Source organism: Lytechinus pictus, chromosome 3 (assembly GCF_037042905.1).
Source record: "Lytechinus pictus isolate F3 Inbred chromosome 3, Lp3.0, whole genome shotgun sequence".
In the NCBI taxonomy this organism is placed as follows: domain Eukaryota; kingdom Metazoa; phylum Echinodermata; class Echinoidea; order Temnopleuroida; family Toxopneustidae; genus Lytechinus; species Lytechinus pictus.
Genome location: NC_087247.1, coordinates 72,354,952 through 72,371,906, shown reverse-complemented (window position 1 = coordinate 72,371,906; position 16,955 = coordinate 72,354,952). Strand labels below are relative to the sequence as shown.

Here is a 16,955-nt window from a genome sequence, read left to right as displayed (position 1 = left end):
GCCGTGCCTTCAATTTTTCTGTACACGGCAGCATGTAATGCACTCATTGGTGACCATTGATTGATGATTGTAAAACTTGATCATTTTTATTCACCAGAGGCAGAGCCATAAATAATCAACATTTATGATTGTGGGCAATGGGCATCAACGCGACGACAAGAAAGAGCTAGGGCAGCAGAGCTCACGCTCAAAAACTCTAATTTTGAGCATTTGTGTGGGCCCTCTATTGATGGAAATAAAGTTGGTCTGAATTGTCACAAAAAACCTCAATTTTTAATTTAGAACAAAATAATTAAAAGAATTCAATTAACTTTAGAAGTTTAACTTTTTTAGGGCCAAGTTATGTCAGTGGGTCGTATTAGATCTAGAGTCTACCGAACACTTCATAGATTCAGTTAATTTCTTGAAATTCATAAAATTTCCACCATGAATGTATGAATAGCTACAAAAAATAAAGATGTAAAATATTTGCCGAGATCAGTCTTGCTTGATATCAGCTTCCGGTCACACCCCTCTTTGAATGCAAAATATTTTGGTCAATACGGTATTGTATTACCGAACATGTGTTTTCTGTGGGGAAAAGTTGGAAAATTCACAAAATAAGTAATCCGCTATTTTGACAATTTTTTGAGAAAATAAACACTTTGAAAAATGTATGTTGGCACTTTTTAATCATTTTTCTATTCAAATTCCCTTTGGAAGGATGTTGCAAAGTTTTTCATATTGAAATTATTTTCTAAATGTGCACATTCGGTAATACAATTACTATACATGATGAATATAGTAGAATGGAAACTGCTTTTATCCCCAAGAGCAAGAAAAAAATAGTCAAACATTGCCAACCTTATTTCACCACACAGGGAGTTCAATAGAGGACAATATAGGCCTACATGTATGTTGTACATTGGCCTGGGTGAGTGGCCTGGCATAGATCTAACATGCATAATTCCAGTGCCAGTCTAAACACCACTGGCTGCTATTGCCACTATTTTAGAATCCACAGTGCCAATGCAATACCATGGTATCTTTGCCCTGACCTGTGCCAGTTTTGGCGATAAATCTAGTCCAGTTGCGCTACACTAGTACTGGCAGTACAATACTGCAGTTAAGTAACCAGTTCACTAGGTCAGACTGTCTTGTGTAGGCCTAGGGCTAGGACCTAAGTATGATAGATCTAGATCTCGCCCCAGGGATGATGTCACAAAGTGTTCAGGCTGCCGCAGTAAGTCTAGCTAGGCCTAACTTACTTACTTGGTTAGATCTTAGACAGCTGAAATCCAACTGTTTGGTCTTTGAAGGAATTTTAAAACATGTTTTTACTTTTTACTTTATGGAGGAGTTGTAGTGAAGCAAGACAGTGGAGCAACCAATGAAACAGAGACTGATTCTGCTTTGGTCCAGTTAGATCTAAGTTTGATGATAGATCTAACATTCAAAGGCTATACATGTATATAGAGTGACTTAGAGTCTATTTTACCAATTTTAGAAATATCTGTTTACGTCTTGAGTCTTGGGCTAAAATCTAAAATCATGCAAAAATGGTTATAAGAGCAATACCATCAGCATGGTCAGGATCACTCCTGTTTGATGCTACTGCCAAAAAAAAAGTGTTCCAGATGGAGGTCCTCTGGATCTACCATTGCCCCCTTGTAGTAGCATCATTGGGGAAAGATATGAAAAGTGATACAGGATGAAAATAAACCTGTAGGTAAAATCAGGCCACCATACCTCTCACTGTATCTTCTTTTAATTCTTTCGTTATTTCTGGAGATCTAGATCTCATACAGCTAGTTGCTGCATTGATAAATAAAGTAATGAAATAGGTGCTCCAAACACTTCCTCTAAGTTGAACAGAATGAGATGATAAACATTCAAGCTAATTTTTTGAGGTATGAAAGGTGTGGATTTTGTGCAGGAAGAGTAAGAAAAAGGCCCATATACTGAAGTCCAGTTTTTCACAATTTTGATAGATGTTATGGTGACCTAATTGTTAATTCACAGGTACTTTATGCATTAAAAAAAAAACTTTGTTTACAAGTGTCAGTCTCTGGACTGTTTTTCAATTATTTTTTATACAATAAACCAAATTGAATTTGAATTGATTTGAATAATTGATTTGACCAGGTTTGTCAGAGCAAGGTCTGAGAAGTAATTTCATAAGTTGATAATATATAAAGAGCAATACAAAGTAGAATTTCTATAGAGCAGAAATACATGTATAAAACCTTAACAATAAATACTGCCATCATTTGCTTGTGGTCAAGTGGTTGAAGGTGTCAGGAAAAAAGCTCTATGCTGCACTGTTGTATAAAGGCATGTGTTTGAATCCCACCCTTGATGGCTAATATTAATACTATTTTTGTTTTCAGTTATGAATTGATATTATATGAGGGTGGGCTATGTTTCTTTTGCCAATAAATAAGAGATTTAGTCTGGTCTGTAGGTTGTGTCTATTCCTGTATAATCAAATGCCTGTCATGGTGCATATTCATCTTATTGCCTGAAAACAAATACCAAATTACTTTTCATCTGTTAATATAAAAAATAAAGGTTAAAATATGGTTTGTCTGCAAATCGTCATTTTGCAATTTAGTAGATGTTGTTGAAGATGACCCCATACACATAACTATCAAGAAGGCACCCGTTAAACACAAATTCATTATCACATATGGCATTGTATACATATTTCTTTGATATGTTGCTTTTTGTGAAAATATTTTAATTATCATTTTTGCTACATGTATGTGTATGACTTTTGACATATCAATTACTATTCCCTTGCAGTGGAGCAAGTATTAAAAAAAAGCAGAAAAACTGTTTAATTTTTTTATCAGTGGTGAGCTATTCAATTTTGAATATTCATATTCTTAAAGCTTACTTTATCATGGTTTGATAAAATGGGAATATGATTTTACATGGTGTTTATTTTTTATTGGTTTGGTATGGTAATATTATAAGATTTGTTTTTCCTTTCCAAACTTCATATACAGGCATAAGTCATGACAGACAATGAAAAGTTTCTTCAAGTCAATAATCCCATCCTTGACTGCAATGCAAATGGTAAGTTACATGGAAAGAAATGCTATAAGGCCTGTTATATTGATATTCTCTTTTTTTTTCAGTAACACTATCCCCAGTGAGAATATGTCACTTGGCCTAGTAATAATTACATGGCTTAACTAAAAATCTGTTAGGATGACATTCTACATGTAGTTATTTGAAAGAGGTTCATAATTATAAGAATGGGCTTTCACAAGTTTTGTCATCTTGTTGGTGGTATTGCTGGGTAAACCAATAATATTCAATATATGACATATGGCAATAATGATCATATCATAATGGAATGTCATTACTTTGTCCATGTATATTTGGTCCATTGATTTAGACTTGAAGCACATTATACAAGTTTGTTAATAAGCATAAATACGGTAACTTTCTAAATACTAATGACAAATGCTGTTGAGCTTCTATATATTTTAACAAGGCTTCAGTTATAATACAATATTTGTTTTTTATTATTAAATCAGCTTATAATCTTCACAACAAAAAATGAATATCAGAGCAAGAATGGTGTAAGATGCAAAATGTCAAGTACATGTAGGTATGTAATGTAGTACCTGGCTATTGTCTGTGCTAAAACATTATTTCTTACAACTGGCACACAGTTCACAAACCTTGCCAAGTTCCCACAATAGAGACTGGTGTAAAACCCATCATGAATGAGAATGCATCTGAGAGTAACATCTCTTCAATGGATGGAAATAATGGAGATGGGGATCACCAGTCTGCCCAGAACTGGCTGACAGAATTGGCTATCATTGCTACTAGTCCACAGAGTCCTCTCATGGAATCAAGAAGAAAGAGTTCTTCAGGAAAGCAGAGACAGCGGCATCACTCAGAGGGAAGTGTTCTTCATAAACCTACAAGGTAGCTTGATGTCACTTTTCAGATTTTGAGAAATGTTCATTCAGGTAATTGGATGTATTTATTTACCAAATGATTCTCTTCATAGAGAAAACTCTCCTATTTTGTTAGAACATAGAGATCAATTTCTTTTTAAGTTGTTTGTTTTACCAGAATATATTCAATTACTAATGATGACATAATGGCTTCTGTAACACAGGTAGGATGGTATTGTGCCATTGTTGTTCTGCTATTTGCTTCAAGATTGATGAAATGACTTTAAATTTCATGGATGTGTATATTTTATACAGGTTATCAGCTGCAGTCAACTCTCTAAATCGTGCCATTCATACCTATGCCAAACCTCCTCGTAATACTCCACCACCATCTCTCATCTCATCATCATCTCATATCAGTGATCACTATGACGATGAAGATGACTTCATAGATCCTGTTGGTACATGGGCTCCTGAAAGTGATGCAAGGATCACCTCTTCTTCTCCTTTCCTAGCCTCTCCAAAAGGTTCAGAATCAGTAGGGGGTACATGGTCACATCCCTGGCCAACAGCTGTCTGGAAGTGCTTTCTGAAAGGTATTTATCTGTGCAGTCATTTCAAGCTTTAATTGAATGTACACTTTCAAATAGGAACAGTCAGGCAGCTCTTATGATACCGTTAACTCACAAAATTCAAACCATGCATAGTTGCATACCAATTTGTTTTAACAATTTATTTATTTATTTAGAGGTGCCCATATCATATACAATTATTGCATTATAGTAGTGGGATGAAGCTCATTCATGCAGTAATTACATTCAGGTCATAGCTATATCTATTGTCTTAGAGTAAAAAAAAAAATGATTGGATAAGTTTCAGAAAAAGTGCAATTGGGGAAAGATGACTATTTATTGTACCAATTACAATTGATTCACAATTCTATTTTATTTAAGAGACCATTATATTGCTTTATTATTCAGGTAACAAGATACGATTCACATCAGGCCCTCGCACAGAATGGCGACTTGCTGAAGAGAATGGGAGCAATGAGTATTTAGCCACACAAGCTACTATCACCCAAGATGAATCGAGTAGAGGACAGTCTCCTATCTCTGGGTATGCACCTCTGGGATTACGTCTGGTCAAGATTGAGGATCTGAAGCCTTGTGATCCAAGACTACCCGATGTACATGCTGAAGACTACGATCAAATGAAATTGACCTTTGATCCCGATGTCAACGGTCAGTCATGTCTTGAAACTATCTGCTCCACGGACCATCCTTTCTTCGTGCGCCATAAAGGTAAGATTTAAGGATTACTAAATAATAATAATTATTATATTTTTGACGTTTATATAGTCCACATCCACTCTGCATAGTGCTCAAGGCACTATTTAAGAATTATGAAGGAAATAAGAAGAAATTAAAAGATATGTTTTAAGGAATTTTTTGAAAGTTTTCAGAAGTTGTATATATTTTAAAGACTTCAGGAAAATTAATTCATAACTTGGAGGATGAGTGGATAAATGCTCTTTCCTTTGTGATTTGGAAACTTTGGGGGTAACAAGAGAACTGAAAGATAAGGAACATAGGATCTTGAAGGGTTGTAGATTTTATTTAATGAGATAAGGTACTGTGAAGAACCATGCACACAATGAAAGGTTAACAACAAAATCATAAAAATGATATGTTGTGTTACAGGGAGCTATTGTAAGGATTACAAAATAGGAGTAATGTGAGTATGCCTGGTGGATAGTGAAACAATGCAAGTGGCAAAATTCTGAAGTCTCTATGGAGTTTAAAGAAATGATTCTGGGGAAGATTGAACAAACAAGAGTTACCAAAATCGAGACTGGAAGATTTTAAGCATGAAATCATTTTTCTGTACAAGGTCGAGACAGTATTTTCTAATAAACCCAATATTTTGCAATTGGTAGCGAACTGATCTGCAATTAGGTAAGATGTGGTTGGAAATTGTCATGTGACAATCAAAGATTATACCAAGATTGCAACAAAATAATAAATACTGTTAAACATTTTGAACATTTAATATTTCTTCACATAGGTCTAGGTAATCAATGAATTAATCCTGCCGGATACCCATTCACCTCACTTGGGTTGAGTGCAGCACAATGTGGATAAATTTCTTTTTGATGGAAAACACATCATGGCTGGGATTTGAACCCATGACCCTGTGAAAGACGAGAATCAATTCCACTAGACCACATATGCACCATAATTTCATCTGGGTGCTTATCTAATCAATGATAATCAATGAAATTGTTATATTCTTGAATGGGAATTCCAGTAAGTTATGAAATGTACATTATAACAGAAATTATTCATCTCAAACAGGGTATTTGATTTTCTGATGGATGAATTTAATGATAGTTTTCTGTTTTTTTTATCCTGAAATTTTAGGTTGGTCATCCTACATACCTTGCCAAACAGTAGTAAGATATGGTATTCCATGCTCTGAGCTGGAGAGTGGTGATGTGTGCTTGCCCCCTTCTCATCCAGATGCAACCAGCTATAAGGAATCTGAGGTTCTAGAAAGCTTCAAAAGGTTAGTTTTTCTGAGATTGAGATGAGCTCTTTGAATACTAAAATTCACCTTCAAAAGTATTATCATTGTGCAATGTGTATTGGAAAAATGAATTTGTATTTGTGTGAAATTATGCATGTACTTTTTTTTATAAAGGTTTCAAATAGTGTTGGGAATTCTTTAAAAGCAATGTAGTAATTTTAAGCGATTAGTATTTTTTAATGTGTATAGGTAGTTGCTCTGCAATATATTTGTTTTCATAGTATCTCAATCTCTAAAAATATTTGATAGTTAATATTGTGTGTATTGTTTAATTATTATTAGCTATGACCTGACCCCTCTGGACTCCTCTGCAGTTCTTGCCCTTAGCAGCATGGCTAGACATCGTAAAGATCTTGAGAACAGTCCAATAAGACAGATGCCATTATCTGCAGTCTCCTCCTCATGTCATCTGTCTCCTGGTGGTAGCGCTAGTGCTCCATCATCACCATCCAAGGGGATGAAGAAACTTCACTTAGTGGACCAGAAAGGAAAGAGACCCATGAATGCTTTTATGCTCTTTGCCAAGAAATTCAGGTTGGAATACACCCAGTTGCATCCTGACAAAGATAACAGGTAGGGAACGTTTACACAAATTTTGCTTATGAGTTCATAATAAATTTTATTTGTGTTTTACAATTAGTTTCAACCAGAGAGAAGGAAATAGTATCTTGAAGGCCAAGGCCAAACTCTTTATGTGTAAGTTTGTGGTCTTTAGAATAAATTGGATGGGAGTGGTAGTGTTCTTGGACTTATTCTGCAGAAGGGTAGATTCTTAGTTGTTATTATATGGTAGTTTTTTGTTGGTAGGAATCTTCTTATCCAAAGGAAAGGGGAGAATGTTTCATGATAATGTTTGTAAGTTAAGCATAGCTTTACAAATAGATAGTGACATGTTATTGTGCTGAATGAGATACCACAAATTTTCTGCAATAATTAAAACAATGTACGGAATACCTGACACATACAATGAAGAGATTTCATCTTGAGTGAAGGAGAATAAGAAAATCTTGTGTTTGCACAGAACATGTGGCAGCTGTGCATATTGTAGCTCTATTAAAAAACACATTCTTTCAAAATTCAGAAGATACAGGTTACTACTCTGGCTCTGTTTTCATATTCCTTGGATAATATTGTAAGAAGCAATACAATGTCTTTTTTGATTCTCAGAGCAATCAGTGTCATCCTTGGTAACAAGTGGAAGAAGATGAGACTCGAGGAGAGAAAGGTATTCTCTCAAGAGGCAAAGCATCTTGCTGATGAACATAAAAAGATTCATCCTGACTGCTGGAAGAGAAAAAGAGCACACTCTACAAGCTCCGTGGTGAGAAATAATGCCTTCCCTTTTTTGTTCATACATGATAGTCTAGTAGATGAAAAAAGTACCATCAAACTTACAATTGCTTATAATCCCGATTATAGATATTTACTAAAAAGTCATAGTTGATTGATTTTTATCTCTGTTTGATGCAGGGTGCAGTACTGTCTGGCTATCTATTGAAGTACCCTGTATACGTCATTTGCAAACTCTGTTTTAAACCTCAAACATGGAGGAAAAAAAGGTTTTATTATGATCTTGGAACAAATTCATATGAATGACCCTAAATGGTTTGTCTATGGTGAAAAATATATCTGGGAAGCATGGTTTCCTTTTTTTTGGATTGTGTGTAATAAATACAAAAGAAAATGAGAGATGGCATCAGTATCCTTATTGATGATGACTTGCTCATTGCCGTGTTTGGGATCGGTAATATATAAAGGGAAGCTTAAATGAACATAAATGATGAACTCTGAAGAAAGTATTGCAGTTCAAATTCACAGGGTATTTAATAATCAATAATCAGCTACAGTTTACAATTCGAAGTACATGAAGATATCAATGAAAATTCAGATAAAACAGGAGACAATGAATATAATAATTTGAAGTATAAGATTTAAATTCTGAAGTTCAAATAATATTGGATGGACGTCTACGTCTTGAAGTCAGTCAGTCTATATGGATGAGTGTGGATCTAGTATTCTCTCTCTAATAATCAAGAAGTCTTATTTAAATCATTAGTTTTGGGGATGTAACAATTTAAGGTGGGAGGGATCTTAACTTGATCTGATTGGTCTACAGGTAACTGTCTATCAAACTTTCTCTGGTATAAGGGGTGTGGTGATGCTCTGTGCAAGTGACTGGGGCTGGAAGTGTGAGTCATACTTCTTAGAACTTTTGTTCCTTGAAGTTAGCTGACGTCACTGAGGGTTAGTCTTTATGGTCAGGGTTTAGGAGTTAAATGGTATTGGGGTTTTTTGAATTCTTAGATGACATTAGGGGAGTTTATAAACAAGTGAAGGGGAATGACTGAAAGGATAACAGGAAGTTAAGTACATATTACATAACATAGTTGTTTCACAAAAACGATACAAACTTTTCATCTGGTATTGATTAAAATTTTTGTGTTTAACGTATTTGAATTTACATCATATTATTATCAGCTTGCCTTGAAGTACCAGTTAGTATTGTAAATAACTGTAAAAACTTTTATCCATGTCTGCTCAAACTGTAAATATACTTATTTTTCTTTCATTTCTTCAGCATTCTTGACATAGTTCCTATGTTAGAACCAGCCATTGGTGCCTATTACAGCAGCTGACTTTTGGTAAACTATTGCAGCAGTTTCTCAGGATTATCACCTTAACAATGGAGTCAAACTCAAAGAAATATTTATTGATGGAAATTCTTATCCTGTGAATATCCAGAGCTTAGACCTCTATTATATTAAAATTGAAAACTATATCATATATAGACTATTCAAGGGAGATAGAGTGGCCTTTATGATAACATGTGGAGCACTGTGTGCTTTTTAATGATTAAAATAATAATCTGACTAATAGTTCTATTTTATGATTTTCAGTTTTAAATTTGAGCAATATAGAAATTGGATATTAGAAAGCTACTGACAAAGTTTATATCTTGAAATTTTTAGTCCATTCCAAGCTTGAGAAGGTATGTTAATACACAGATTCTATATTGATGGGGCACCTGATTAAATCACAATGCAGCAGTTTATGGGGCACATGCGTTAATATAATCAAGTACTTAAATGGAACAGTGACATACACTTTGTGGGTTTTACCACAACTAATGACAGGCTTTAGCATCCATTTAAAAATAATACTACATACTTGAATGTATATAATGTTGATGAGAATGTGTTTTTATAGAAGGCTGAAATAGTAAGCATCTTGACATTTGGCAATTTGTAGATAAATGTCAACATTATGTAACAGTCTGTTTTGTTAGATTAATGGATAATACTTATTTGAGTTGTCATTTCTCCATAACAAAACACAATGCCCATAATTTCATTGACAAATGAAAGGTTTGTGAAAATGTTAAAGGTACATGTTTACAGAAAAGACTCAATAATAAGAAAATGATGTAGAGTAATGTTCTGTAGGCATAAAATATGTATATGTCTTGGAACAAGTCAAAGATCAGTTTTGTTGGTTGAGCGTAGTTTTCATTTTCTTGATTTGATTGAATGAATCATTGATGCTTCCTGATAAGTTTTCTCATATTACTCAACCAATCATATTTGTAGGTATTGGAATATCTATCAAGATAGTTTTATTTATTCACTTAACACATAACTAATTATGTTAAATGAAAATTCAAGGAACCAAGTAAATCAAGCTCCATTTTAGTTTGGTTAAAAACAAAGTTTTTTGTGTTTGGAACAGTCACTCTATATTTAGATTTTGATATCTTGCCACACTTGTGCCACTCTACCTGTGATTCATGTCTTTTTCATGACTTTTACATTTTTGAGATAGACTTAATCTTCTTAGTTATAGCAACATTCAGTTTGATCATAGTTAAACACTCTTTCAGCATTATCACCTGAGTATAAAAAAAAACTTTCATAAAAAAAAGAACAACTAAACTTACAGCATTATTTTATAATATCAATTAAGGGGAATCAACATTTACTTTTTCATGTTAGCAGTGACTGTACTTTTGCACTGAATTTGAAGAAAATGTTTTCTTTGTACAAAAGTAAAAAAAATACTTGAAATGAAAGAATTCTGAAATACTTGAAGGGATGACTTGTTGTCACCTGTCAATTATGTAAATGAAATGAATCTTTTTAAATTTGTTTTTTATAGGTAACCTATATCATGGTGTAAATGTAGATAAATACATATGGTAAATTCTATCACTTAAATTTGTATCAAATGTATGTATGTGAGAGAGCCCCTTAAAGAGACTGCAAGTATCAAAGCTTTGATCATATCACATTTCAGAATCATTTCAGACAGTGTACAATGTATATGGGAGTATTATCAATACATACTTGTTATGAGACATACTTCATGGTTTTAGTGTTGGTCAAGTTAGCTACCATGCTTATTTTAGAATATCTTTCAGTTTAAAAAAAACTTTGTTTCAGATAAAATTTACTATCTATTAGTTATTACCAATTAGATTAAATATAGCTGTGCCTGCAGCTTGTTATCATGCCTACCGGTAAAGCTTATATTCATGTGGTCTTTCTTTCAGTGAGAAGAAAAAGGGATTTGTCATTTATGTAACTTTTAAACTGACCAAGAAATTTCAAAATCATATCAACAGTAAAAAAAAAATGTAATCAATATATTCATTATTTCCCATATATGATAATAGTTTTCAATCATTGAGTACATAAATTCAGTCACTAATAAAGTCTTCCCACACAAAAAGATAACATTTTATGATTAAGTAGGAGCTCTGAGAGGAATTATACTGTTTTACTGAGATGTATTTCTACTCGTCAAGAGAGAAATGCCAGGTTGCGATTTGTGTGCAGATACTAATGTTATGTCTGTTTCTTGTTTATATTTCATTGTGTTAATGATACTTGTACAAAGAGTTTTATAGATGTGTATTTGTCGTGAGTTTTTAATAAGCATGGAAAGGAATTAAAGTTTTATTGCCTTGCAACTAAAATGTATTACAAAACTCATTTTGTGAACCCTTTAAAATAAAATCTCTTTATTAATTTAATATTTTGTATGTTGCACAAGATTGCATTAAAGAATTTTTCAGCGTAAGAACATTTGGAGACAGAAGACGATTGCTCCTATGAAGAATGATGAACAATTGAGAAAAATCTTCCGGGGGGGGGGGGTAGTTTCTAATAATAAAAAAATCCAAATTAAGCAGCACATTGAATATCAATTCCAAAATGAGATTTGAGTTTATATCTATCACTTTATTAATCCTAAATGAATAAATGGGATAACGAACAATGACTTGATGTCACGCTATAATCCCCCGGCCATTTGAATGATAAAAAAAAAAATGCATTGTATTATAGATCAAAGGAAAGTGATTTCATATAATACATTCGCTAATTTACAAACATACATGGACATTATAACATACAATTAAGAATAAGCTAAACTGGCTGCCGAAGACATATCAACCACTAATTGAGGACTTATAAAAAAATCGGAGCATTGCATTCTAATATAGCAATATGTTTAATCATTTTATTATAAACTTTTTAAAATGCCCAGTTCATTTCTGTTTTATCCTATGTCACAGCCTCACCAATAAGTCCGACTCGTGACCAATCTCCTTCCATTATTTCAATTAACATATCATTGATCGGCTTTTGGTTGGAGTTTCCTTGGTGTGGCTATATAACATAATGCCCCATATCATAATTTAATGGTGGAGGTAACTAATCTTAATTATATTGCACCTCGCTATATGACAGGTCAGACTAGTCTAACGCCGGCCGAGGACATTGAAGCGGGAATTAAGCAACATGGAAACGACCTGGCGCAGATAATCTACCAGATTGAAGAGCGCCAACTAAACTCCAACACCAACCAACCAACCATACCGGTGAATCTGACAAGAGAACAATAAAATATATTATGTTATTTCAAACGACCTTACATCAGTCGATTTTGAGCCTGTTTAGTTTTGTTGACTAAGTGACATAAGAATGGACCTTTTTTTTTTTTGGGGGGGGGGTCATCTCCCCATTTTTTGCTCCCTATGATTGTCAACCTGAAACCCATATACTGATCGATGTAAAGCGTCTGCCCTGTACCTTTCGTCATCGATGTTGCTTCCGTTGCCTCGTACACTCTAGCATCATATGGGAGCCAAGACACCTGCTTCACTATAGTGTTACCATAGCAACGAGTCACAAACCATTCTCGGTGCAAAGAAGCTGCACTGGTGGGTACAGAGAGGGTGTCTCATGATTACAATATATATTTACCTCAAAATACTGGAGTGAGTCCGCGTTGATATGACAACGTTCATGCATTATGGGTTTATATAATAATTCGTTTTATATTCTTAATAATGAATGTTTGGAATAATAGCAGACTTAATCCACTTTAATAACGGAAGCTATGTTCTAAATAATTCAATAGCACTACGAGCATTTTACCTGCAATAAATTTGATTTAGCCTGTTAATTAAAATTCATATTTGTTATTACTTTATTAAGCTTTCTGCCAATGAAGAGTGCCAAGGGATGACATCGTCTTTGGTATTTTAAATCTCGTTCTATCTTTTAGGCTTGAAAGGAACATTCATGGCAATCTACCTTTTAAAACTAAAGAACATTGTTATTGATTTTAAGAAATGCTAATTAAGAAGGACTATCTTTGCATGAGATATATGAATGTCACTGAAACTCTAAATTTTGTGATCGGGAACTAAGGGAATCGAAGATGCATAAGTTTCTTAGCATCCCCATTAACATTTTATTTCGTGGCCGAGATAACTTTTTCCTGTGTTATAAAACATGATACATTTTGTCTCAGTACGTAGTACGTAATACATTACGTCTCAGTTTTTAATTCCAGCTGAATTTAAGAAAGTAAAATTTATACAATTTCATATTCAGGTCTGCTTCTCTCAGCCCATGTGTACATACTTTTTATGAGCACATGAACATATGGCGCATTCCCATCCATGTATTTCCCACGTCCTTTTTAGCCTTAGCTCTTCTTTCTAAAATCGTGAAACTCCACAGCTCCATGTTGACTCGTTGACAAAGTGTCCCACATTGTGAGAGGATAAAGTGCACTTTCACCAATTGTAAATTAACGCCAGTCACGAACTCATAAAATGCGTGTTCGTTCAGAGGCAAAATGCTGCAGGTGTTTTTAGGTGATAATACCATTTAACTGTGCAACGGATTTATGTTTAGAGCATTGCTTTGATAGGTATCTGCATCGCTTGTTTAGGGGCATCCGTTTCTACGGAGATATTGGATTTTTTTTGGCTAGCCTTCATGTCACTCAGCATGACAGCTACTCTTTTTACGATGAAACTAAACTAAGCTGAATTGGCATTAATTTGGAGGCACATCACCTATTCGAGCGCCTCGATCGAATCTGCTTTTTTTAATGAGACCTCGAAAAAAAGTGATTCTGCCTTTTGTCGCATTCGACTTTCCACTGAGATTATAAATGGAATATAAATAAGGAGTTGAGAACGGTTTCAATTTTTTGGAATAAGTTGCTCGTATTGCTGTGTAATGAAAGAATTGGATGTGAGCGTTGGAAAGATGGATGATCATCATCTTGAGGTGGCAACATTTATGAAAAACACAGCATTAGTTGAAATAAAGGTAAGTAAGCTTATTTTACAACTCCTAATTCATCTAAAACGATTGTTTGATTCCCCGAAACAGTTATTTCATGAGGATAACATCAGCTAGATTTTGAATATTCCTAATTGAAACGAAATGACATAGATTTTTTTTATTTTGATATTACTAAAAATATACAAAGACGTCTCTAATGATGTAATCTTGATTAGTTCGCGTATTGGCATAATAAACAAAAACAAATAAAAGTCAATGAGCGAAACTGAAGCGTTAATGCATCATTGCCAATTAAATCGTTTTCAATTTCACCACTATTGTGACGTTTGTTAATTCTGATCATTTGCAATTTACTTTTGTGGGCATATTGCTTAGTCTTGTTTGTGTTTGTCGTGCTGAAGGGAATTTATGCATAATATCTTCTATCCGTGTTATTGGCAACATTGTACTTTTCATTATTACAAGCCAACATTAATTAAACTGGGACGACAAAACTTCCTATCTCATAGGCCCTATAAAGTTATTACTATATAACAAGTATGTTCAGAAGAGCGGGAAAGCATGGCTGCAAGAACATTTCGCCCAAAGGGATTGTTTTCATTTTTATGTATTCAGGAAATGACACAAAATGATAGATTATCTAATCATTAAAAAATAACAGTTATTTTTCCGAAATTGATGTAAGCGGGAATTGTTTTACCTGAAGCGATACTATTATGATAATCTGCAGTCTTCTACCTCGCCTATATCCGCCAAATTAAGCGTTTACGATGTAGTCACTCAAAATCACGTGTCTAATTCAAGAAGGTGCACGCCTATTGTGTTATTTCCCAGTAGTATCATCATTGTATTATCATCTTGATGGTTTCCTCTATAATTTGGTTTGTAAATATTGTACATAGGCCTACCTCGCTACCTGTCTGTAAATTGAGCCTTTTAGCTTGCACTGCTCAATGATGGATCATTGTATGCTGATACTACACTAAAAATTACTTATGCATAATATCTTTGAGATGCAAGACATATTACCAAAAAATACATTGCTTAGTATTAACATCAATTCAGCTGCGAGGTGGTTACAGTGGTTGTAGAAGCAGCAGGAGTAGTAATGGTATACCATAGTAGTAGTAGTAGTAGTAGTAGTAGTAGTAGTAGTAGTTGTTGTAGCAGTAGTAGTAATGGTAGTGATAAAAACAGTAGTAGATTCACGGTAGAAGTAGTAGTAGAAGAAGAAGAAGAAGTAGTAGTAGTAGTAGTAGTAGTAGTAGTAGTAGTAGTAGTAGTAGTAGTAGTAGTAGTAGAATCTTGTAGAGTAGTAGAAGAATCGGTAGTGGTAGTTGTAGAAGAAGTAGAAGAAGCCGACATTTTTTAGCAGATTGTAACTATATTTTTCTTAATTTTGCCAAAATTTTCGATCATGAATACATTTTTATCAGTTCCAGCCTAAGCTCCATGATTACCATCTCAGATACCGTCATGGAGCTCAAACAATAACACATTTCTAGGTTTTATTGCATAATGAGTGAATAAAGAATGAAAAAAACTAGGCAAACAGAGTTATACATCTATTTCTATCTCTCTTTCTCTCCCTCTCATTATAAGTAAAACACCTGCCACAGGAAGCAGAGTTCTGATAATTGTATATGGATTACAATCTTGCAGAAGCAATGATTACATCGTTTAATTGATGAAATTAGAGGCTCAAGAAAGAGGAAAAGATGGGTATGAGAAAGAGAAAGAGAGAGAGAGAGAGAGCATACAGGGAAAGTGGATTCAACCCAAAGAAAGTGCTAAATATCAAGTTGGAGTGGTTATTGATCAGCAGTTAAAATGGGACAAACATATTGAATACTTGACTGAAAAGGTGAGCAAACTCGTAAGTTTTTTGGGCCGTCTTCGACACAGTTTTAATGAGGCTAGCTTGAAATGTATCTACCAATCAATTATTCTTCCTATTTTTGATTATGCTGATGTAGTGTACGATTCTAGTAACAAAAAATGTGTTACACAATTGCAAAAGTTGCAAAACAGAGCTGGAAGAATAATACTTGGGGTAAGTCCATTCAAACATATATCGAACTGTAATATTCACCAAATATTAAACTGGGAATCTTTGGAATGTCATCGACAAAAACATATTAACTCCATTGTTTTTTAAAATCATTCATGATCTCAGTGCCCCTTACTTAAAAGATTATTTTCTTACTATTTATTACAACTATTCCTTACGCTCAATTGGAAAATATTCCTTTTTCTAACGCAAATATCATAACTTTTCATCTCCAGCTGCGGGTTTGCATTTTGACACGTAAGAGCAAATCTTTTCATCAGGCGCTGATTTGATTTTTTTTTACAAAACTATAACTAAAATGTCCCTATTTAGGTGAGGATATATATACAGTACATATACATACATACATATACATTGTAGGCCAGAAACATTCAGGAAATTCAAAGAAAAGTTTACACTTGCAAACATCTTAAAATTTACTGTATCTTATAAAATATGTGTGCTATCATGACGAATTTGATTTAAAACAAATGAGTATGTCATGCCCCTTCGTCACATTGCTTTGTCATCAGGAGCTGAAAGATATTTAGGTGTCATTTTTCCCCAAAAAAATCTTCATATTTTAGACAAATCAAAAATAACAACTTGGCAAAACATTTCATATTTGTGCTAGTTATTTTATCAACACAAACATCTCAAATGACACTCTTTTGTTCAGTGGTGACATATCATGATAGAAAATGTAATATAAATCATAGATTTGACATTTTATATTTCTATGAAATTAATAACAAACAGGCACGAATATCTATTTTTTCTTGAAAGAAATTTCCACCTGAAATATACTTAGAATAA

General features: G+C 33.8%; 2 protein-coding genes across 3 annotated transcripts in view; both read left to right on the top strand.

Moving 5' to 3' along the window:
* Positions 1–2,978: 2,978 nt before the first annotated feature.
* Positions 2,979–11,514, top strand: LOC129256737 (HMG box-containing protein 1-like). 2 transcript variants are annotated; one of them, XM_054894907.2, is made up of 8 exons: positions 2,979–3,060; positions 3,666–3,927; positions 4,215–4,495; positions 4,880–5,200; positions 6,320–6,464; positions 6,768–7,058; positions 7,653–7,806; positions 9,064–11,514. In XM_054894907.2, exons 1-8 carry the CDS (start codon positions 3,000–3,002, stop codon positions 9,070–9,072), a joined length of 1,524 nt encoding a protein of 507 aa, XP_054750882.2. In that variant the 5' UTR covers positions 2,979–2,999; the 3' UTR covers positions 9,073–11,514. The 2 variants fall into 2 exon arrangements, with proteins under 2 accessions (XP_054750882.2, XP_063953752.1); XM_064097682.1 differs by having other exon boundaries at positions 2,982–3,060; positions 3,829–3,927.
* Positions 11,515–12,225: 711 nt separating this feature from the next.
* Positions 12,226–16,955, top strand: part of LOC129256738 (uncharacterized) — a 50,871-nt gene continuing 46,141 nt past the window's right edge. The window contains exon 1 of the mRNA XM_064096075.1: positions 12,226–12,363. Coding sequence (XP_063952145.1) covers positions 12,226–12,363 — 138 coding nt within the window. The remainder of the gene's footprint in view (positions 12,364–16,955) is intronic.

What these genes read in the sequence shown, in the direction of transcription:
- LOC129256737 (XM_054894907.2), top strand. Translation starts at nt 3,000, where the DNA reads ATGACAGACAATGAAAAGTTTCTTCAAGTCAATAATCCCATCCTTGAC. An exon ending in GTTCTTCATAAACCTACAAG is followed by an intron (nt 3,928 to 4,214) that starts GTAGCTTGATGT and finishes TATTTTATACAG; the next exon opens with GTTATCAGCTGCAGTCAACT. An exon ending in CATCCTGACAAAGATAACAG is followed by an intron (nt 7,059 to 7,652) that starts GTAGGGAACGTT and finishes TTTGATTCTCAG; the next exon opens with AGCAATCAGTGTCATCCTTG.